The 23445-nt window shown below is 37.2% G+C and overlaps 1 protein-coding gene across 1 annotated transcript in view; it reads left to right on the top strand.

The window, feature by feature from the left end:
- Positions 1-23445, top strand: part of LOC149285489 (homer protein homolog 1-like) — a 33345-nt gene that overhangs the window by 6869 nt on the left and 3031 nt on the right. Inside the window, exons 4-6 of the mRNA XM_089495264.1 lie at positions 4054-4196; positions 19433-19589; positions 22436-22546. Of these exons, the coding sequence (XP_089351390.1) occupies positions 4054-4196; positions 19433-19589; positions 22436-22546 (411 nt within the window). The remainder of the gene's footprint in view (positions 1-4053; positions 4197-19432; positions 19590-22435; positions 22547-23445) is intronic.

The following is a 23445-nucleotide window of genomic DNA, read 5'->3' as shown; positions in this document are numbered from 1 at the left end:
GAATTTTAATTTTTTTTTAAAGAAATGTAACGTTCCTGTTCTATTAAGGAGAAATGCATTTTTCTCCAAATTTAAAAATATATTTTATTCTTCATAAAAAAATAAATGTATCCTTACTTTCTTAAAAATAATACTGTGTTTCATAAGGAGCTGATTTTAAAGACAAACATCTCCAGAAAAACTATTCTTATTTTGTATTTATATAAAAGGCTTTTGGATTGTGAAACTTTTGCTAGTACATCCATTCCTCGTTAAATTGACCTATTAATACGGTAATATTGAGGACACTATGGTACTTTAGTTACTTTTCCCTGAAAAACTATTCCTGGTGTAATATTTTATGATTCCAAAAGCTTTGTACATTTATACCATAATGTATCGCCCATCTGAAAAAGAAATTGCCCCTAAACGTAATAATTGGTTGTTCCAACCTTGGCGGTAACAACCGCAATCATACGGTTGTGAAAACTGGCAATGAGTCTTTTACATCGCTGTGGAGGAATTTTGGCGAGTCTTCTTGGCAGAATTGTTGTAATTCAGCCACATTGGAGGTTTTTTGAGCATAACCTGTCTGTTTAAGGTCATGCCTCAGCATCTCAATTGGATTCAAGCCAAGACATTTTCTAGACCACTTCAAAACCTTCCTTTTGTTTCTTTTGAGCCATTCAGAGGTGGACTTGCTTGTGTGCTTCGGATCATTGTCCTGCTGTATAACCCAACTAAGAGAAGAATTCATAGTTTCATCAATTATGGCAAATCGCCCAAGTCCTGAAGCATTAAACAGCCCCGGACCATCACACTACCACCATTGTGTTTGTCGTTGGTATGATATTGGTTTGAGCTTTACACCAGATGTAAAGGGACCTGTGTCTTCCAAAAAAAGTTCCTCTTTTGACTCCTCAGTCCATGGAATATTATCCCAAAAGTTATTTTTGGTCAGCAGTAGTCTTCTTCCAACTCCCCATGATGATAATTTTGCACAGTCTTTTTTTTTATTGTGGAATTGTGAACACTGACCGTAACTGAGGAAGTGAGGCCTGCAGTTCTTTAGTCTGGGTTCTTCTGTGACCTCCTGGATGAGATAGTTGATGGGCTCTTGGATGGATTTTGTTAGTCGGCCATTCCTGGGAAGGTCCAGCACTGTTCCTAGTTTCCTCCATTTGTAGATAATGGTTCTCACTAAGGTTCGATGGAGTCCCAGAGCCTTAGAAATGATAGATGTTAATGACTTTGTCTCTAATGTTTTTGAATATGTTTCGATCGCTGCATCATGTGCTGCTTTTTGAGCTCTTTTAGACTACGTCATTTTGCAATGCAGGTTCATGTTAATGATTATTAGATTCAGCAGGGCTGGCAGTAATCATGCCTTGATGTGTCTAGTGAAACTGAACCCAATTATCAATTAAATGTGGTTAATTGGTTCAGTTGTTAACCAACAGGGCGGTTATTTTTGCATAAAGGGCCAGGTAGGGTTGGAAAGCATCTTTCCTTCAATACATGCTTCAAAACTGCATTTTGTGTTTACTTGGATTATCTTTGCCTAATATTAAAATTATTTGGATAGTCTGAAACATTTAAGTTTGACAAACATGCAAACATATTAATAGGGGAAGGGCAAATGCATGTTGACAGATTTAACATTATTTACACTTAAAGCTGTTTATACATAGTTGCTGTATTCAGCAATTGAGAATAAGTTCATGTTAAATAAAATTCTGGTCACTGGCCAGTATATTGATAGACTTCTACCATCTTCCTTAAAATGCAATGAATGTAAAAATATGCGTTTATAATCAACTTGTGTTTTATTGGTGGTCCTGTGATCGTTTGCGGAGTCAGCATACATATGGTGATATAATGTTAAAAGTAACTTTATACAATATTAAAAATGAGAATTGACATATACGACATACAGGAAAGAGGGGGAAGGCCCTGATTTTGTGAGCCTACAGTCTTTTAGTAGACCATTTTATCTGCATATTGACTTATGAACTAATCTGATTGGCGCATGCACAGTCATCGTATAATGTAAACTTGCATATGCTCATTATAGAATAGAACATTATTTAATAGCTATTTCAGCTTTAAGTCTACCTCCCGAAAACAGCAACTAATTGATAGGTTTGCATTCATTATTCACTATCTCCTTGCATTAACTATGCATTGTACAGGAGTAACTCTTCTTCCATTAGAAAGTTGGAGTTGACATTTAATAACATATACTAAAAAATTAACAAGGCCAAAACATGATCAAGAATAACTTGCCCATTACTTAGTAAAAAAAAAACCCAAGGAGAAACAAATTAGAGTAATCCATTTTAAGATTTTAAATTCTTAGCGTATCTAAGTAAAGTAAGTAAAACCCCCTGATTTTTATTTATTTTAAATTTTTGAATATATTTTATATTTGAATATGGTTGTTGGACTTTCCTAACAAATTTGGGACTACTGGCAGGTTTTGTTATTTATTAGTATGGGAAGTTTAGTAATGTCGTTATCAGCTTTCCCCAACCCCTAATCTATGCATGTCTGTTCTTATATCAGAGGTTTTACTACTCTTTACTAAACTTGCCATATTTTTCATCGTTCTTGCTGCTATTCTTAGAATTGATTTTAAGGAATCAGACGCCAGCACATTAGGAATATGTTTGGCCGGATACATGGTTGGGTATCCTGTGTTGCACCCAGGGTAATCCTGTAAAAGCAGGACATTCTTCATATTATTCTGTACCGATATGTCTTAGCGTTATTGTTAGTTTTGTATTCTGCCTTCATATTAATAGTGAATAGGGGTCCACTGGTGCTTTATCCATAAAATGTAATAATAAGAAAAGGATAGGGCTCTAATTTCCTCCCATACAATATACATCAGGCCATGTTCCATCTATTTTTAGGCGTAGATTACCCAGTTCCCACCTATAACCCAGCATTCATGCCTTTTTACTTTATATTACTGTTAGTCCGGTATATATATTATAAAATATGAAAACGTGTCCGGAACACCCACATAAACGGACCCTCTTGGTAAGAGAAGAATTGGGTTTTATCTTCCCCATTCACAAGGAGGATATATGTAGCATGTTAAAATCATACAAGGGGTATTTTTGGGGGGGATATATTCTAAAATGGTCCTAGTGGAGAGAAACCACTCCAACCCAGTTCCTGTTTTTGTAGATATTAAGACAAAATACTATTTGAACAGACACATCATTTAATTCTGCTTTCATTTTTTTTAAAGATGGTTTCTGCTCCATCCAATTTATTCTTTCTAATTGAAGACCATTTGCCTCTGACATCTGTCCATATCTTGTTGCATATAATACATTGGTTCTGATCTTAGGTGTCCAAATTGACTGGGATGAACTAATCGCAGTTGGCATGGCGGAGCCATCGCCACTGAGGCACCAGATATTGAGGGCCTGCTGATGCTAAATTGTAATCCAATTAAGTAGACGATGGGCCCATTTATTATACTCTTGTACAGAGAGGAACATACTTTCGTTGCCCAGCATCCACATTATTTTGCTGAAAAATACTTTACAATCGTGCATTAAGCACGGCCATATTGGTTTCTTATTATGGGTAGTAGCGTTCTTCTTTCAGGAACAGGAGATTATTATTATTATTATTATTATACAAACTTGTATATGAGTTTTCAGGATGGCTCTTTTAGGATGCTCTAGAAAAAAGGTAGTGCATAATTTATACCTCTTTACATTCTACTTTAAATACAATATGGATTTAAGTGCGGTGGTATAGCCAACGCGTGCCCACATCGTGCCATCCTGTAATGAAGTGTGGGGTACTTGGTCTCCCAGCTGCTAGTTGTCATGGGAAATGTAGTTTAATAGGTAGAAATATTACTTTAAGTCCTAACAATAAGTCTTCTCATAAGGATTCCAAATATAAACATATTGTTTTTGGCAGTGCATTAAATTGTACCTAGTACCAAAAATTTTCAGCCCAGGTTGAGACATTGTTTTTCTTTCTTTTTTTCTATCTTAGAAACTATGCATTTTCTTAAAGCTAATTTCTTCTTTCGTGTATTTTAAGGAATCGGCTGGAGGGGACATCCAATCTCCTTTAACGCCAGAAAGTATCAATGGAACAGATGATGAACGAACCACTCCGGAAGTAACGCAAAACTCTGAACCAAGGGCTGAACCTACGCAGAATGCATTACCATTTACACATAGGTACCAATTCCATTCCCAAATCCTGATTAACTGACTGTCTGGCAGATATAAGCATAGTCTTGTGCTCCTGTAATATGTAGATCTGCATGTATGGGCAATTGGGGTCTGCACGTGTCAGATAAACAGAAGTCGAGGACATGCGGTAATGGGGGGAAGACCAATAATTCTCCTGCAAAGTTTGGCAATTGGTCTATTTAGGGCAATAGAAAGGTATAAACATAAAAAGGTGACATCACTTTTAATTCACAAGTGTTATTTAGATTTTACACATTGAAACTGAAGTTTGTATTTTTTATATATACCAATAGTCATAATTATGCTGCATTTACCATTAATGATCTGTGCCAATCTAGAAAGGATTAATTAAAATAATAATTAATACTTATTATTGTTATTACTACAGGTTTAGTAATTGGACAGATTTTTATTTAGCTTTTAGAAAAAACGTTGAATTACTCTGCATGCTCTGCATGCGTTCAATGCAGGTTTGTTCTTCCTTGACCTTTTAGTGTCTTTTTAATAATTGATAGGGATTTCTATTTTAGAAAAAGGACCTGTTTCCGGGAAGTGCTGATTGCAATTTTTTTTTTTAAATGTTTACTAAACACTTATTTGTGTCTTGTATGAAGTGTTGCGTTCCTATTTCTAGAACATTTTATAGAAATAGTTTCATCTTTTTGCACATTTTGCTAGTTGTGAAATTACCTCTTTTTATTTAAGGGAAGTGAAATACAAACATTATGTAGCATTTATTATATTAAGAGAATGATTAACTATTATTATTCATTAAGAGAATATATACCATATTTTTATACAAATTGTTTAGCATGACTTCTGTGTAGTTCTAGAATTGGGTCTAGATTTTTTGGAATTATAAAGTATTGTATTTTTGTGCCTCCAATTTTAATGCAAACCATGTAGCATTGATATGGCTTTTATCACTGAAAATGTGCTAGTATATATTATTGAAGCACCTGTAAAAATGTATCTTACTGGTAGCGTTTGGCAATGTACCGGTAGCAATTCACATTTTATGGGCTCTCTTCAGACTAAGAAAAAGAGATGTGACCTCCTAAAGAACACAATATTTGCAGAATGTTCAAATTAAGAGTATAAATATTGTTTGCTTTTTAAAATGAATACTTTTTCAGAAGGCTAACATATTTCTTAAAGTGATCACAAAAAAAATTCAGATTTGTCCTAGTGGCTATTACGAAATAAAACAAAAAGTCCAGATCTATTTTATGGATAATTTCTCTTTTCATGTTAAAGGATGTTAAAGTAAGATGTGTAGGACCCCTACCCCAAACCAATGTGCTGTAGGCAGTAGGTAGAACCCAGAGACACCGTCACGGCCAGTGAGCCTATAGGATACAGAAAGGGAGGTTTGATAATAATTTATATTATATTTGTTTCATGCTGTAAAACATTGTTAGCTGCTTGGACCAAATAATTTAGAATTTATGTATATTTTTTAAGCATGGATATTAAGTTCTTGACAGAGTAGTTGCCTTGGCAACAAACATTGTTTTTAAAGTATTACAAGCCCTCTAATGTAAACGTTAATAACTCTCTGTTTATTCATCATAGTGTGTAAAAGTTTGTGTAAATTGAAGAAATACATGAGAGTAGATGGTAAAATGTAATAGTAACGAATGACCTGCAGATAGAAGAGATTGGTGGTAAGGGGCAAAAATGATCCCTAAATGAATGTAAACCAGTTGAATGTTAAATTATATTTAATATTTACAGATCTCCAGTAGAATTGCACAAAGCTCTGGTTTGATCTTCATTCTATCGTGTACAAGTGGACATTTTCAACCCCACAAAGTCTAATCTAACTGCAGTGTTTTTTTACTCTTATTATGAATGAATATAATCTTTCACTAAAACCACCAATACCAGAGTGATGATGTTTTCTTTTCATCTCCCATGCGCATTCGAGAACACATCGACTATTCGCTTATAAGAACTTATTTTGACACATTTTCATGTTACTTTTAAATAATTAGTATTAATGACAAATTTGTGTGTGTCGCTGTATACCTATTGATTCATGTTTTACAAGGAACAGAGCGGAGAACATAATTCTCTTTAGGGGTCATCGCAATAGAGGCTGCCCCTGCTACCTCTAAGAATGTTCTGCTGCACATAAAGGGTTAAATATACTAAAGATCACAATTCTCAGTTTGGTCTCAAAAGCTTTTGTTTTAATGGCATATTTAAGGGCCTGCTTGCATATACGATATATATATGATAAGATCGGCCTATCAGTTTCTAGTTGAACCTAGTTGGGACATATTGTGAAAGTTAAAAAGACAAATCCATTTAAAAAATATTCTGGTATTTGTAACAAAATGTAATTCAATATTTTTGCTTGGTTATTTAACCGCTATAGCATGGCTTCCTGGCTCTAATTGTTCTTCATGGTCTGAATTATTGGTAATTTATTTTAATAATGAAAATAATGTTGAAACATCGGAAAGATTTACTTTCTATCATTTTACAGCATTTATTAAAGAGGGCTCTGCGACAGCATTTCTTACTTTATGCATGTTAAAATGTTATTTTGCGAGTGTTTCCGGTTATTCTAGCAATATATTCCATGTATGTAATTATTGTGGCTATAAATTGCTCCAAATACTTTCTCTTTCTCAGCCGGAAGCAATAATTGAACTGAAATATTTTGCCAAAGCTATGTGTCTGCCGCCATGTCTGATGTTACATTTCAATGTATAGCATAGGCTGGTGCTGCTCTTTCGAGCCCTTTGAGTATTTCACATGGACTTGTGAAAACGGATTAGAATGGTGAACAGTTTACCAGAAAGAAGTTCTCAATATGTAGAGCTTGCAGTAGAGACGTAGAAACATTTAAGTACATAAAGGGATTTAACAAAGTACAGGAGGGAAGTTTATTTTAAAGGAGGAGAAATGTTAGAACAACGAGATAATAATCTAAAACTAGATGGTTTAGATGTTTTATATGAGGAAGTTTTACTTTACACGGCGAGTAGAGCAGAATCTCAGTGATGGCCAATATAGTGAGGGAATGTAAACATACACGGGGTGGTCATAAAGCTATATCGAATCTATGACAAGGCCGAGGCCTGGTTTGACTCTTTACAGCAGGAGAAATGGGTAGACTAGATGGGCCCAATCTGCTGAAATGATTCCAAAAATGAGAACTAATTCTGGTGCCGAATACAGAAATCGTAGCATTAATTTTATATCGTTTTCTTTGGTGACCACAGCACAATACGCAATTCCAGTTTCTATGGTAATTGCACCACTTTGCGTCTGGCTAGATATACAAATAAAATAATAATTAATAATATTTAACTGTTTTGTAGTGATATGTGTTTGTTTTTTACATATTTGTTAGTACGTGTGCTTGGTAAATGTTTCCATTGCTCCTCTAACAGTTGATGTATAGTTTGGGGTTCATAGATCAAGGATCAGAAAACTCAAGAATGACTTTTCTTTGGCGCTTTTTAATTCTAACAATGGAAATTTCATCATCACACAATATTATGACCAAGTAGAAATAACCCTAAATAAACAAAGTAAAATAAATACTGCACAGTAATAGCGTTATGGCGTTTGGGGCTGATGCTCAGTTATTGTAAGGGCTGGTTTTACCCTTGGCCTGGAATACAGAAGACTCGTTCAGCAATGTGATAAGGAAATCATTTAAAATAGAGTTCATTCGCAATCTGCACATATCAAGCCGGACGGGCCAACTGGTATGAAAACGTTTTCTTTTGCCACAGAAGAGGATACCAAACACATAACAGGGCAAAATGTTTAGGAAGTATGCATTCGTAGTAAGTTCTCTGATTAGATAAATGCTGCTTTTTTATTTTGTTGATCATTGTTTTGTTGAAATCAGTGTCACTTTACAGCCACGAAAAATTGATTATGGCAGAAATGGTAGCAGAGAATTGGGAAATTTAAATGTAAAATGTAGGGTACATAGATTTGCTTTTTTCCGACTCTTGGGTAAATCCTTTGCGAAATAAATCCTTTGGGAAATTTAATGCAATAAATGCGTAGAAAGTTTCGGTAAATATTAACAAAATCACGCCTGTTAGGGGATATAATAAATGTAAATATATTAATGCCAATTACTATTCATTACCATCGTCACCAGTGCTGTATAGCATTAAAGCACAGGTTAACCAGATACCTCCTTTAATTGGGATACCTATAAAAAATGTGTGCAGAGCAACAAATGCAGCCATGTAGCATAAATTAACCCTATTATTAAAGCAGGTATTAAAATAACATTCACTCATTCATAAAAATTCACTCATTCATATTTTTTTAACTGTTAGATGTAATTCAATTTCCAAGGTAAATATATATTTATGTTTGTCAAATGGAGTCTGTATCTGCCACTCTATTCTCTTATAAAATAATTTTTTAAATTAAAAATCATTTCACCTTCGGAAGGAAAGCAATTTATTACAGATTGGAATTCTTATTTTCCGCAAGATAAATTTTGCCGTTCTGGGGCATAGTTGGTAAGCACCCAATGGCCGTTGGACTCCCACTCCTGTCACTTTCAGCTAGCTTCTTAGAAAAGTCTCTGCTTCTATTTAAAATCTAAAAAGCCCGGACTGTATCATGCAGCAGTTTATGGACAAAATGAAAAGGACACAAATGCATTTTATATTGTGTTTTGTATTGTGATGGTGATGCGTAACTAGAAAACATTTTTTTATGGACAACTGCCGTATCTCATCAGTTTCTTCCTTGCATTGATCAAGCATTTTGCTGCTAACATTAATCAGAAATGTAGGTTATTAAACTTCATTAATGCAAAATACATCCCGGGTAGTCTTTTCTTTGAGTGTGGAGCACTTTTTGTTGGATCTAAAATAATAGGTACTGTACGATTAGGATCAAAGGTTTACACTAAATTTTTAAACACTTCTATTCGAATAATAAATTTGACGACCATAATGTATAATTAAAAGGAGTTTTATTTTTGCAACTTTTTGCTGCTAAGAGCAAATCATCAATTTTATATGATGCCGGGTTTGAAGACAAGGCCCTGAAGAAAATGTTCAAGTGTACTAAATGCCATCATTTGCAGTACCCTTTTGGTTAATATAGGTCTTGAGTCTCAACCTTAGTACTTTAATTCCAATACCAACTTCCCAAATTACACATGAGATGATCTGCGTTGAAGATTAGCAACTTCTTCTATTGATTAAAAAAACAATTTTTAGCATGTACTATGAACATAATTTTAGAAGTGAAGATTACTTTCACAGTATTAATATACAGCTTCTTACCACCAATTCAGAAATTGGGCCACCCAGGCAATTGCTTACCAGGTTATGTAGACAGAGAACCTCCAACTATATGCAGGGCCAGCATTATAGCCACTAGGCACATATTCTACAGGTGCTCCCTCAACCTACTGAGGTCCCACTTTGTTGGGCACAGTTAAGGTGAGGATGACACATGGCTAACAGTGGATGTGGTGGGCTAATGGATGGAAAATGGAGAACTTGGTAAGAATAAAAATTACATATGGAGCAGTGGACCAAGTCACGGTACCATTAGCAGAGCTCATTGACTACCCACTCATTGCAATTAAATGCTCATATTGTTTGGTGTGTGTTCTATTATTTTAAGTGTGATGGTTTTTTCCACCAAATAAATTTTCTAATTATGTCTTAAAGAAGAGCATGTTTTTGTGGGCGCGCTGTGGAGAGGAGCATACTTGGCTAAGACCCACCAACAACCATTTACCATCAACTTCTTTACTCCATTTTCACCCCCCATCCTGTCTATTTTGTGGTCCCATTATTATTTTAGGTGGTCAGAGTACCTGTAGGCTTTGAATTGTGGGGTCTCTGTGGCGCAAGTCTTGCCTTAACTGGAACTGTAGTAATGTAGATAAGAAGGCTTATATGAAGACTCAGTTTGTAAGAGTAGTAATCCCTATATAAACCATCGCAAAAATATGAGACCTAGGACGCATAACTTCATCTTTTGAAAAGATGGTTACATTTACAACTTGAAACTATAGATACATATAGATATAGTGAGCAGGTAACAGAAACCCTGAAAAAACTGTTCTCTAAACTTTAAACTCAATAATGTTATGCATACAAGTGTCTCTATAGCAACCCGCAGAATGCTTCATTTATCAGAACTATTCGTTGAGTTCCGGTGGTGATAAGACCACTTTTCATCAGAATCATTTTTTATATATAACTCCCTCGGAGTTCCTTGGGATGAGCAGCCTGTTGAGTAGATATCTAGCGCACTCCCCAATGGTGTAAAATCAGCCTCCTATGAGACCAATTAAATATGCTGTTTACTGACCTTGTAAGAGTTTTGGGACATATGGGAATACACATACCTGCCATGCAACAAAATACAATTATGTGCTAATATGTGGTGATGGTTACATACTGATCCCAAAATCTCTCTATAACAAGGAGACAATCTCACATCAGTGCCAGTCAATTGGTAGCTTTCCAACTGTTAATAATCTACACATCACATGGTCTTCAGTCAGTGTTGTGGTACATAGGATCATATGCCATACCACAATGGGGCAATAAACCTCCTGGCTGACTGGCTCTTCTTCTCTTCCAGATCGAGTGCCACTACACTAGTGTCATTGAGATCTCCTTTATGTTACATAGCAGGAAAGGATAGACATTATATATTGAAGGGGTACACTGTTTTTACGGGGAACATAACATTATTACCAAGAGAAGAATTTAAAGTGGGTGACAAAACATTCAACCAACAGGGAACATGAGGCAAGATTCACGGTAACGTGTCAGGAGCAATGGGCTAGGTTAAGAGGAAACTTTTTCAAGAACTACCCATCCAAACTGGTGTGAAAGAGCAGATCAGGGAATAATAGGGCAGAAGTATTACGCAGAAGCCACCAGAAGCAGCCAGTGACCCGTGCCTATGTGAACTTGGGAATCACATGAGAAACGCAGAGTATTATTCCCTCCAGAGAAACATTGGTATCAATAACCCCCTTAGGATGTGATACACTCTACATTAACTGCAACAAAATGTATTAGAAGAGTTTATAGAGTAACTGCATCACAAAATAATTATTCTAACTATAAAACTTCCCAGACTGGTGTGCAATAACGAAGGTGGTGATATAGGTTTCAAAATATGTGGCCATCAGACCAAACAGTCTCTAGTATATAACTCTATGGTCTGTGTACGTACCTGGGAGCCAGAAAGGCTGGGCCAAATGCCGTTCTCCCGCTTGGATTTAGAAGGACTGACCTCGGGGTCAGGGTAAGCCTAGTCGTTGATGCTTGGCTGCAGCAATTTAGATGGTGACCCCCATAAGTGGCTATAGCTTTAGCAGCAACCCCAATCCATGAGTATATTTATATTACCAAACCATTATTTTTTTTTAAACACCAAATTATAATTACATTTCTTGCTGTTCCTATGCGCATTATTGTAATTTTTAGGGCTGTAAAACACTGTGATATACTCAGCTCCTGGAAAAGAGGGGCATTAGCGGAGGAAAGAGGAGGCACATACATAGCATGCAAACATACAAAGAGTAGAGTTAGGAGCATGCGGGGGAAGATAGATGATAAAACTATGCAAATCAGTATTATTTAGTTTAATTACATATGTATAAAAACACTTGATTTTCAAACTACCACAAAGCCATTGCCCTAATTATATATCCCTTTGGTAGAAATATTTTACCCTGACAGAAAGATAGTAGGTTGTAACTAACATCTGCTAATGAACAATGATGTTGTTAAATAAAAAAAGGGGTTTTTATAATTTTAAATAATATTATTATTAATATTCATTTCTCATGGTTTCTTTGAAATTCAATTTCCAAGAGATCTTTAGAATGTTGTTTTAAGGACCTTTTTTAGCTAGTTGACTATAGAATGCTTATGTTGGGAGCATCACTGTTCCAACCTACATAGTTTCACAGAGAAGGGCTTGTTGTATAACACAAAATTAAAACAATTTCTTTAGTAGGATATCTATAATTGTTTTACAGACTAAGGTCCCCCTTAGTGACCATCCAGGACATGTAGCACCACGATATGGCAGGCAAGCGATTGAGTAAAGGAAATATGGCCCAGAAAGCCACAAATATATGTGTTGTCCAGGTAGGGAATTTCAGACAGCCTAGGATTAAATATGCCCCATTTATTACTGCCCTTTCCAGCGCTGCTCTCTTGCCTCCCACCTTGCCCCAAACCTTCTGCTGTCTTTGCCATCATCACTGGTAATCATCTTCCCAGATCCAAGTTCTAGGTTTAGTGCAAAATAATAAATTCCTTTTACATCATTCTGTGGTTATTTGCACCATTTGATTAAAAATTTAGATGCTGTTGGGATTAAGTAACTGAAACAAATTGTGATAGGGCCCTGTAGAGGATGCTAGTGTGCCTTTTAATGTAGATTATGTGAATTGACCATACCGCCATTCTTTTGGAGATGTACAAGAAATAAATTGGGAGGCTGTACAGGGAAGCACGGGGGAAACTAGGCCGCTAGGCCATTACTCAAAGCCTTTCCTGTAGTTGACTTGCAAGTTTCTATAACCACCCGGACACCCACAATAACAAGCCGTGGCGTATTGTGGCCTAGGTGGACTAGGCCCAGGCCTAGAGTGGCAGGTCCAAGGGGGCGGTGCTTATTGGACGATCAGGCTCCCTGTAACCCCACTAGTCAATAGGCCAGTTAAAAAGGGGTTTACTGACTTTCCCAACCGGCCAATTAACATTATGTAGGGCTGTGCACCGCTCTCTATAGTTCCCTTCCGCACCATGGTTAGTTCTAAGGCAGCTCCAAAGGTTAATACACCAACGTAATTGGGACTTTAGGTGGCAATTACATCCATGGTTTTCTATGCAAATTGTAAATGAGTCCTGAACCATGGCTGAATAGTGTGCGCTGAGTATGTTGTCTGCCAAACGTGTTTTTGGCCTGCTACAAGGTGGCCGTTTGGATGGACTTGCCTGTCCGGCTGAATGTTGCCATAAATTATAAAATATTGTATAGAATATAGAAATGCTACAGTGTTATTAATCTCCTAACCAAGGCATACTGTATGACTACAGGTAACACAAATTTGGCCTTAAAATATTACACAAAAAGCATGTTATTCAGTTTTCTCCGCTCCCTAACAATTCTTAACACTACCAACGCTGTGCCAGATGTCTAAGTAGGCTTGTTTGCTACATGTATTTTTTATTATATGCCTATTTTACAGTTAAAGAGGACTGACTGACTAACTATACAGTTAGTAAACGTCTTTAGTGATATTTACATAAGCAATAAATATTTATTAGAAAACCACCTTTTCTGTATACCATGGGGAAAGGTTTCATATATTCCTTTTACCAGGATCTCCGTGATTATCCCTCTTCATTAAGTTATCTTTCTCCTGTTAACTTGCTGATTATTGTTGATTGGTTTAGGCAGCCTTGTAAGAGTTGGGGGGTTAAGGACAGGAAACTAATTATATAATGCTGGCTCTGCCACAGGCTGTCCACAACCCCTGCATTAGATAACAATTTAAATGCATTATTATTATTATCTATTATTATCTACAATAATTTTACCAATTGACAAAAAAAATGTGCTATAGGTAGATTTAAGTTGACTTAAATCTTAGAATACCAGCTACATACGTGGTACCAGGGCCAGTCTCAGTACAAGGTGGCGAAGCCAGTCGTCTGAGGTGATTTAATCAAGGGGAGCAGTGCCGGTTGGGGAAACCATGGATCTCCTTCTAACCAGCCCTTGTACTGTGTGCTGGCGATTGATGGCAAGTGATGTCACTATTTAACCGTTACATAGTAGCCCTATGAGGAGTCTCCGTAGCAATCACTAGAAGTGATCGCTTAAAAAAAAGCACAGCAACAAAACACAAGGTAGTTATACTACATCAGCAATGTTTCTCCCAGCCAGACAAGGATTTCCAGATGTTCTGTCCAAGCTCTTTTGAAGAAGTACATAGAAACGGGTAATGTGTTTCAATGTAGCGGCAATCAGGCTGTGTAGAATGTATAGTTAAATTAGCAAAATTTCTTCACAGTTTCCTTACACATTAAATTAAGCATTATACAGGCTTAGCACAGATATTCACAATGGAGAAATGTGCCAGTGTCTGCCCTTCATAATGTACAGTGAAGTGAGAGTTAAAACCACAACTTTCTCTTTTGAATAAATCCCCCCCAAAAAACGTACAGCATAAAAATAACATGGATTTGACATAGAGAGAATGTGGTCATGTTTTCCTTATGTGACAGCCTTTCCCAGCTATTACATTATAAGATACTATAGTTAATAGAGAGCTTTAAATTGCACATTGTGTGTAGCAGTGTAGCCAGTCTCTTTGCCCAAGAACTTGCTACCCACTTTAAAAACAAAATTGACACCATCAGGGATAACATCCTCCCCATCATATGGTATTTCATATGGTATGCCAACCTCCGTCCTCCTCACAAGCCACCCTCAACTGCTTCAGTCCAGTCACCACTACTGAAGTCTCTGAGGTTTTCTCGTCCTCCCACCTCACCACCTGCCTCCTTGACCCTGTACCTTCGCATCTCCTACCATCCCTCGCTAGTGTCCTTACTCTAACCAATAACTTTCATCTCTCTTTTTCCTCTGGTATATTCCCATCCATTTAAACATGCTATCATTTCACCCATTCTAAACAAACCCTTGACTGATCACAACCCCATCAAATTATCGTCCAGTTTCCCTTCAACCCTCAGCATCCGAACTGCTGGAGTGATTATCAACTTATTTGTTCTCCACAAATACTTTGCTTCCCTCTCTACAATCTTGAACTGTCCACAGCATTCCAACGAGACCACAATCACTAAAATTACTAAACCATCATAATCAAGCCATCTGAACAATCAACAGCTTCAACACATCATCGGAACCAGATCAATTCATCCCCATCCAAGCCGTCCTCTCCTATTGTCTCACTTCCCCCTCAACCACTGACTAGATTGTAAACTCGCAAGAGCAGGGCCCTCCTCTCCTTTGCACCAGTTTGTTATTGTATGTGTAACTGTATGTGAAATTTGTTCTACTGACTGTAACAGCGCTACGTAAACTGCCGGCGCTTTATAAATAAATGTAATGTAAATGTAATGTGTATATCTATATCTATATCTATCTATATATATATATAAGTGATGTTGATTGTGTGTAGTTTGCCTATGATGGTTTCCAAGGAAACAGGAGAAGCATAAGTCCTGCAAACTCTATAATAACTGGTTTAGAAGTGATTATGGCTTTGAGAAGGCATGCATTAATGGTTAGACTGCGTCTTATCTGATATGTAGCTGTACCTCTGTATATAATGAGGCATTTTGTGATCAGACCCCGTATGATGGGAATAAGATTTGCAGTTGAGCTTCTTGAATAGCCTTTAATCTATTACCAATGTGGCAGAATCTCAAAAAGGTGACCCTGGTTACAAAAAACAGAATAGGGAATTGTGATTGCAGAAGTGCAAATAAAAAGTTATTGCTTTTATATAAATGTCAAGTAGATGAAACATAAGAAAATTAGATTTTTCAGAAGGAAGGCTGCTTATGAGGATAATGTGCAAATAAGTCAAGAAAGGCAAAGTATATCAAAGTTGGAATTAGCCTGATTCACAACATTGTATGACAAAAAGTATGATGTGATATCAAATCAAAGTACACATGTTCTCCTCTCAAGACAAATTGACTGTCTTTTATATTTTCTGTGATGCTTGGGGTTGCCGTGAATGGGGTTGCCGTCTAGTTGCACAAAATGGTGACACAGAGCCTGTACGTTTCTTTTTGAGGGTTGCGGGCTGGTAGCAGAGCCCCCCGAACTGTTGCTTGAGGAATTAATAATCTGCTCACTATCTGAGGCCGTGTCTGAATCTCATCCCAGAATGGCCTAAGCCTCCTCCACACTATACGTATTGGGCATTTTGAACACAAAACTATAAATGCATTTTTTTATATTATATTATTTTTACAACTCCCACTTATCCCAACCAATTGCCAACCTAATTAACAAGATTCCACTTACACATACATGCTCACACACAAACACCTACACAAACACATCTATCCGAACACACAAACACTTACACATTTATGCTTATACATACAACTGCTTTCACATACAGATTCATGTTAACACACACTTACACATAGACATTCATGTTAACCCACACTTATACATAGACATCATGCTCACATACACTTATACATAGGCATTCATGCTCACATACACTTATACATAGACATTCATGTTAACCCACACTTATACATAGACATTCATGCTCACATACACTTATACATAGGCATTCATGCTCACATACACTTATACATAGACATTCATGCTCACAAACATTTTTACATTTACCTACCCTCTCCTTCCCGCACCCCCTTACATCTGCAGCTTTAGGTCCGCTGTCTGCATACTGTGCAAGCAGCCTCGGTTTCACCACAGAGTCACGTGACGTCAAAATTGTTTAGAACCAGCACAAGGAGACACAGAACAGGAGGTCGCAGGGATCGCCCTCGAGCCCCATCAGAGTGGCTACCCCTTTAGTTACACCACTGCTTCTGATGTTCCTACATCACTGTTTATCTACAATTCTCTTGAGGGAAGAAAATAGTTACAAGCTTATATATATATGACAAAATAAAATCATGCTTTTAAGACGTCATTATGTCATAGATAAAATCATATGCTTGTTGTAGCTTAAATATTTGCATGCCTTTCTTCTATGCCAAAAAAAGCTCCATATGGTGAAACCACTGGGATTTATTTTTCATAACTGACCTACTTAGCAGAAAATAACAGTGCTTTCATAGCCTTTGGCTGGGAATTTTTAGCAGAGGACTAGCTAGCAATTCTGTAATGACTTGCATTAATTCTAATGACAATTTTCAACATGGAATGGCGTGAGTTTATGGTCTAGCACAGGGGTGTCCAAGTTTTTTCTGCAGTGGGCCACTTCATCAGAATTGTATACGTGCGCGGGCCGCACTCATTTTTCACTGAGAGAAAATATGGCCTTTAATAAAGTATGCAGATTAAAATAAAGTAAATGACACAAAACCTTTACTTTTCCTCTCACTGATTTCTGGGATTTCTGGGCCTACAGATTCAGGATTCTGGATAAGTAAAAATAAAATAGTTCTATTTATTTTAGGGATGCACTAAAATGAAAATTCTGGACCAAAACCGAAAATTCAGGGTTCACTTAGCCGAAACTGAAAGTGACCCCCCCACACACTTTTAATAAAAGTAAGTTACACACCAAAGTTGTACAAAAAAATTATATATTATGATTGTTAACAGCAATCTCAGGCATACCCAGATTCCAGCATGTACTGGTTGGCTGGGCATTGTATTTTTTGTCCAATTTTAGTGTGTAACCACACTTTTATTAAAAGTAACACACCACAATTGGACAAAAATCAACAATATGACTTGGCATGATAGGAGTGTGATTGCTGTTAGCAGATTGCTGTTAGCTGTTAGCAATCACACTCCTATCATCCCAAGTCAGCCAGTATATGCTGGTACAGGGTGGCTGTAAGTGCAGACCCCTTACTGCTGGCAGCATCAATACACAAGGGGGCAACTAGCCAGGTTTCAGCATGTACTGGCAGACTTGGCATGCCTAGGTTCCAGCACTTACACATCCATGCTATCACACACACACAAATTCATTCATTCACAGAATCATGCCCTCAATCAGACATACTCATTCACACAACCTCCCCCGCCCCCTTACCTGCTCTACAGCTCTCGATGCCGCTCACAGACTTCAGCAGGGGGCGCGGCCTCCCTCGTTCTCCCCACAAAGGAAGCAGGACTGGAGCAGAGAATAGACCCTCCCACAAGTAAGCAGCAGGGCTCTTGTGATCCTGGCTGCCGATCTCACGTGGGCCGCTCCTCGAGGTCCCGCGGGCCGTATGTTGGACGCCCCTGGTCTAGCAGCATGAAGTATCCCATTAAATTAATTAATTTTAAGCAATGAGATGCTGGAAATAAAACTCACCAGGATTCATTCATGTTTTTATTTTTAGAAAACGGTGATTTTTTACTTATTCACTATAATCTCTTAGAAGATTTGTTTTCTTCATTTTTTCCTTTGGTCGTTACACTTAAATGGAGAGTGAATCTGTTCTCCTCTTTTCTTATTTAAAAATCAACATTAAAAGTCTATAGAAGCTGTTTCACCCCATAAAGCGGTTAAAAAAAGTACCATTCAATTTAGATAACATATGAAATAAGCTGTCTAGCATGTTTAGAAAACAAGATGATCCGGCATTGTATTATTTACAATGAAGGTTTAATATAATAAAGTAACAAAAATCATATTCTGCAGTTGTGTCACATGACAATTAAGTAAACCCCTTTGAAAATATGAATAGATCTACATTTTACATTCAGTGGAGTAGGTGAAACAATAAAGCTTAATAAAAGGGCTATACATTGTCACGCCAGGAGAATGTTAGAACAAGAGGTCATAATCTAAAACTAAAGGGTCAGAGGCTTAGATGTAGGGTAAGGAAATTTTACTTTACTGATACATTGGTAGATAAATTGGAACAGCCTCCCAGCAGAAGTGGCAAAAGCTAATATGGGGGGGGGGGGTATAAACTTCCACTGGATAGACAAGACCAAGGACTGAGGGTATATATATATACTGATTAGGTTTGAGTATTTATCTTAGCCACAATGGGCTGCTCGGTTGTAAATGCTTTACTGATTAATATCAAGTTGTTTTTTATATAATTGACTTTTTTAGTTGTTGTACTATTCCACCTCTAATGATGTCATTTGTATTGCTTTTCTTTATTTTTTTGTAAATTAACAATCACACAATACATTGTATTTTTTAGTATTTTACTTGCATTGTTTGGAGAAAGTTCGGAAGGGGAAGCCCTACATTTTACAATAACTGCTGTCATTACCACGAAGCGTCTCACAATACTGCATATCCATCTTAGCTATTGTAAGCAATGTGTGTACAACTTGCTGACCTTAACCGCTCGCTGGAGTACAGTCTCTATGACCCTCGGCTATATTCTCGGGACAGTAACGGCAGGATGAGGGCTATACTTGTTCCATCAGCTTTGGAATGCCTTCTACTCGTGTTAATAAAACAGCCGCACATAATGTTATCTCTAACAGAACTGGGTCTCATGTTATATGCTCCTTTCTTGCAGTTCTGCCATCAACAAGCACTGGGAAGCAGAACTGGCTACGCTAAAAGGAAACAATGCCAAGCTCACAGCAGCCTTGCTGGAGTCTACTGCCAATGTGAAACAATGGAAACAACAGCTTGCTGCGTATCAGGAGGAAGCAGAGCGTCTCCACAAACGGGTGAGCACCGACATCTTGCAAGGGCATTGGATCCCTGCATCCCCGAGCAGTTGGGAACATGCTGTTACCGGTTTGTGATATATTCCATCCACGGGAAACGGGACAGACTTATCACTTCCCAGCGTAGTAAAACAGGGAAGAGAGCCCAGCTGAATAACCATGATTGTGTGTAGGCTTCCTGACCCCAGGGGAGGGGATACAGGCTTATTGGATGGGCTGCATTGCATTATGGGAGATGTAGGTAAAACCAAGACTATAAGAGATGGGGCGACGGATTCTGTGCAACAGATTACTGTGCGTAAGAAACATGATGATGATCAGCTGATGAAATATATTCATAACTGTATATATGGAATAAATGAAAATAATAAATAAAATAACATGCATGTAGTGCCGCCGGGATCTGTCAAAGTGAGTCACAGACAGCACCTCTAAAACTTGCTTTCCTGAGCTGTATGTTTGTTGCTCCATTTGGATAATGGGAGTTGTGCTGTAAAAATCGTATATATAATATAAAATCCCAAGCCTCTCGTAGAACACCTGGGATGAGGAGACATATACCACCCAATGGGTGAGAAAAGGTTTTGTTTATATATATATATATATATATATATATATATATAATTGGTTATATCAATATAATACTCCATCTGACTGGACCATTCCATTGGTTGCCAAGGTGATAACAGCACTTTTCAAACTTTGTACACAGGTGAATAGGAAAGGACACTGAAAAAAGTTCATGTGATGATATAATCTGCTTGTCTGAAATCTAATATGTATTAGGTGTAGATGCCATGCTACGAATCTGCATTAAAATCAGTGTAGATAGATTGTATCTCCCTTCATCATCATTTTACTTTGCATTTCATTACTTTTTTACTCACACTCTCTCACTCTTACTCATGCTCTCTCACACACCAACTCGGGCTGTCTCACTCCCTCTTACACCTAGGTGTTGTTCTGGTTGGAGGTGCAGTTGCAGCTGCAGATCTCATGTCGTCCGCACTTTGATGTTCTCAATTAATTTGTTATGTTGGAAGTCCCTGATCTATTATTCTTTTTTTAATCAGTTAATACAGTTAGCAGGCTTTTTTTGGTGTTAAGTGTATAGTGTTTAGTGTAAAATGTAAATAAGATTTCCCAGGTTTGGAGGACAAACAGCAAACTTTAAGTACATTGATGACCCCTACTCTATATTTCCAGCTTTCCTTTCAATGTGTTTTAACATTAGCTATAAACAAAATACAGCAAATGCTAAATCTGCAAATAGATGAGGTTACTAAACAATGGCCATTAGTGCTGCTTTGGTAATGTATTGACCTAGATACCATTCGTATTACAGCACGTTATTGATTAACTGCAACCATCACCCAGGGGCTATAGAGCTGCATCAAGAGCAGTGAAAGACATGTAATTACGGATTAAAGCCACTTCTGCAAATTAGGAACATTGTGGGGATGCTAGAGCCTTATAGAGAATTATAGAACTTGTATGCAATATATACACCCATCAGCAAATGGAGGGATACTTTGAGCAGCGGTATACTTCTCGTATGCAGATTTCCAATATTTGTTCAGAAAATCCTGTTCTTTCTTGCTATTATCTTACAATTTTAACAATTTACATATTTTTTTATAATGACAAAGGCTTCCGTTCTATAGTGTATAGGCTTGTAATTGCTCTTAACACACTTTTACTGACCTCTCTAGTGTGTTAAGCAAATACGCTTTAGCAAATTGGTCAAAAAAGCAAAATAGTCATATATTTTCTAATTACAATTAATATACTTTTATTTTGTCAGAACTTTGTTTTTAAGTTTTTGTTGTTATTTTGCAGATAAGTTTAGGTGTTTCTGTATATATGTGTGTAAGTATGATGGTTTGTTACTGTGTGTAAATGTGTGTGTTATTATGTGTGAAGTATGTTACTGTTTGACTGTGTGTGTGAGTGTAAGTAAGCATGTTAGTGTGTCTATGTAAGTATGTTCCTGTGTGTGTGTGTCTGTATGTGTATGAGAAGCTTGCTATGGTACATCCCGCAGCCATACAAACTAGGGTCTGAGGGGGGCACTAAGTACTTGTCCAGGCCCCAATTACTGTTAAAAATGGTCCTGATTACAACTTGAATCCCTATGACACCAAACTCCATCCCACTGAGAATTTTGCAGTCCACAAGCACATATATAGTCCATTAAAATGTCCTTATAGCGTGTGCCTTATTTAATCTTCTTTCGTCGCTTTTCCCTGCATCTATACCTTTTAATTACAGATTTCATTTTTTTGGTGCTCTTAGTGATGTCTCTCTTAATGTTTTTCCTAACACCTACTCCTCTGTTAATCAGAGATGGCAGATGGCAGCTGTACAGATTCCTCCGAGATTTTTCATACATAGCAAATGCCACATCCTAGTGGCAAATATCATTACCATCGATTTGGAATTAAATTTGTACTGGCTTCAAACAGACATTTAAAATCTTTAAAGAGCTACTTAAAAGTAAACATAGTTTAATTGTTATTAATTGGCATATATTGATCCCTTCCGTTTTTTTATGTTATATTTCAATCTTTTGTAATTTTTATCTGTAATACCAGGATTACGATACCTCTTCCGCTTGTTAAAAAAAGAGATTTCAAGTCATGTGGATCTTTTGATCTTAAGCATATGTAAAACACTGCATTATGTACCGTGCGCGGTAATTCTCATTAAAAATAAACATTTTATTTCCGACAGTAATTGACAGTTTTAGTGAGAAACTCTTTCATGGGGCTGTCAGGCTTTGTTTTTTTATGTTAGCACGCACATCTTTCTCATAAATAAATCACTTTGATCTTATTTTTGTACAGGTGAGTGAATTGGAGTGTCTAAGCAGTCAAGCCAACGCAGTTCAAACACATAAAACGGAATTAAATCAGACCATACAAGAATTGGAATCTACTCTGAAAAAGAAAGAAGAGGTATTTTGCATTCTCAGTGTTCTGTATGTTTTAATTGTGCCCTGTTTTGATCACACTGATTCCTCAGAGTTCTAATTTGCATACGGGGGAACTTTCCAGGGTTGGCTACCCTGAGCTCTGTCTGTTCTGGTGGAGTTCTTGGCTACCCTGAGCTCTGTCTGTTCTGGTGGAGTTCTTGGCTACCCTGAGCTCTGTCTGTTCTGGTGGAGTTCTTGGCTACCCTGATCTCTGTCTGTTCTGGTGGAGTTCTTGGCTACCCTGAGCTCTGTCTGTTCCGGTAGGATATAAAGCAGGTTAGGGGTGGGGATGGTCAAATACTGCACCCCTTTACTAAGATAAAATCATTACAGTTCCCAGGTATACTAATTTTATAAATCTATGGTCCATGTGAGTTAGAAGTAATTAGGAAGTAGTTCTCCATCATACATTTACAAAACATCAATATCCAGATGGTGGCCTGGTGTCTTCCATTTGTGTAAATTGTACACTTAAAGCCCGTGATTGTAAATGTTATTGTGTTCCACACTATTATTAGTTCTGTCAATAGCTCACATTAAGAATACCATTATTAAAACTTACCTGTCAGGGGAGAGCTGGCACCTTCTGGTCCAGGGGCAGGTAAAGCTTGTCCTCCACACCTGGTAACACACTCTAACAGATACAAATACATACACATTCACACTTACACACACATACTTATTCCAGCCTCTCCGGGTCGGCCCAAGATTCTTCACAAAGGCCTGGCCCAGGTCACTTGCAAATGATGTACATTAATGAAATACCTTAAAATGTTCAGCACCTGTTTGTTGTATGCTGTGACATTGAAAGGTTTAATGTTTTAGGTTCAAAAGAATATGTGAAAACATGCTGTAGTTGACCACTGCAACATCATGTGTTTG

Source organism: Sceloporus occidentalis, unplaced genomic scaffold, assembly GCF_023333645.1.
Source record: "Sceloporus occidentalis isolate IW3139 unplaced genomic scaffold, rSceOcc1.0.p SCAF_78, whole genome shotgun sequence".
NCBI lineage: Eukaryota > Metazoa > Chordata > Lepidosauria > Squamata > Phrynosomatidae > Sceloporus > Sceloporus occidentalis.
Note: the sequence above shows the minus strand (reverse complement) of the source record. Positions and strands in the feature narration are given on the sequence as shown.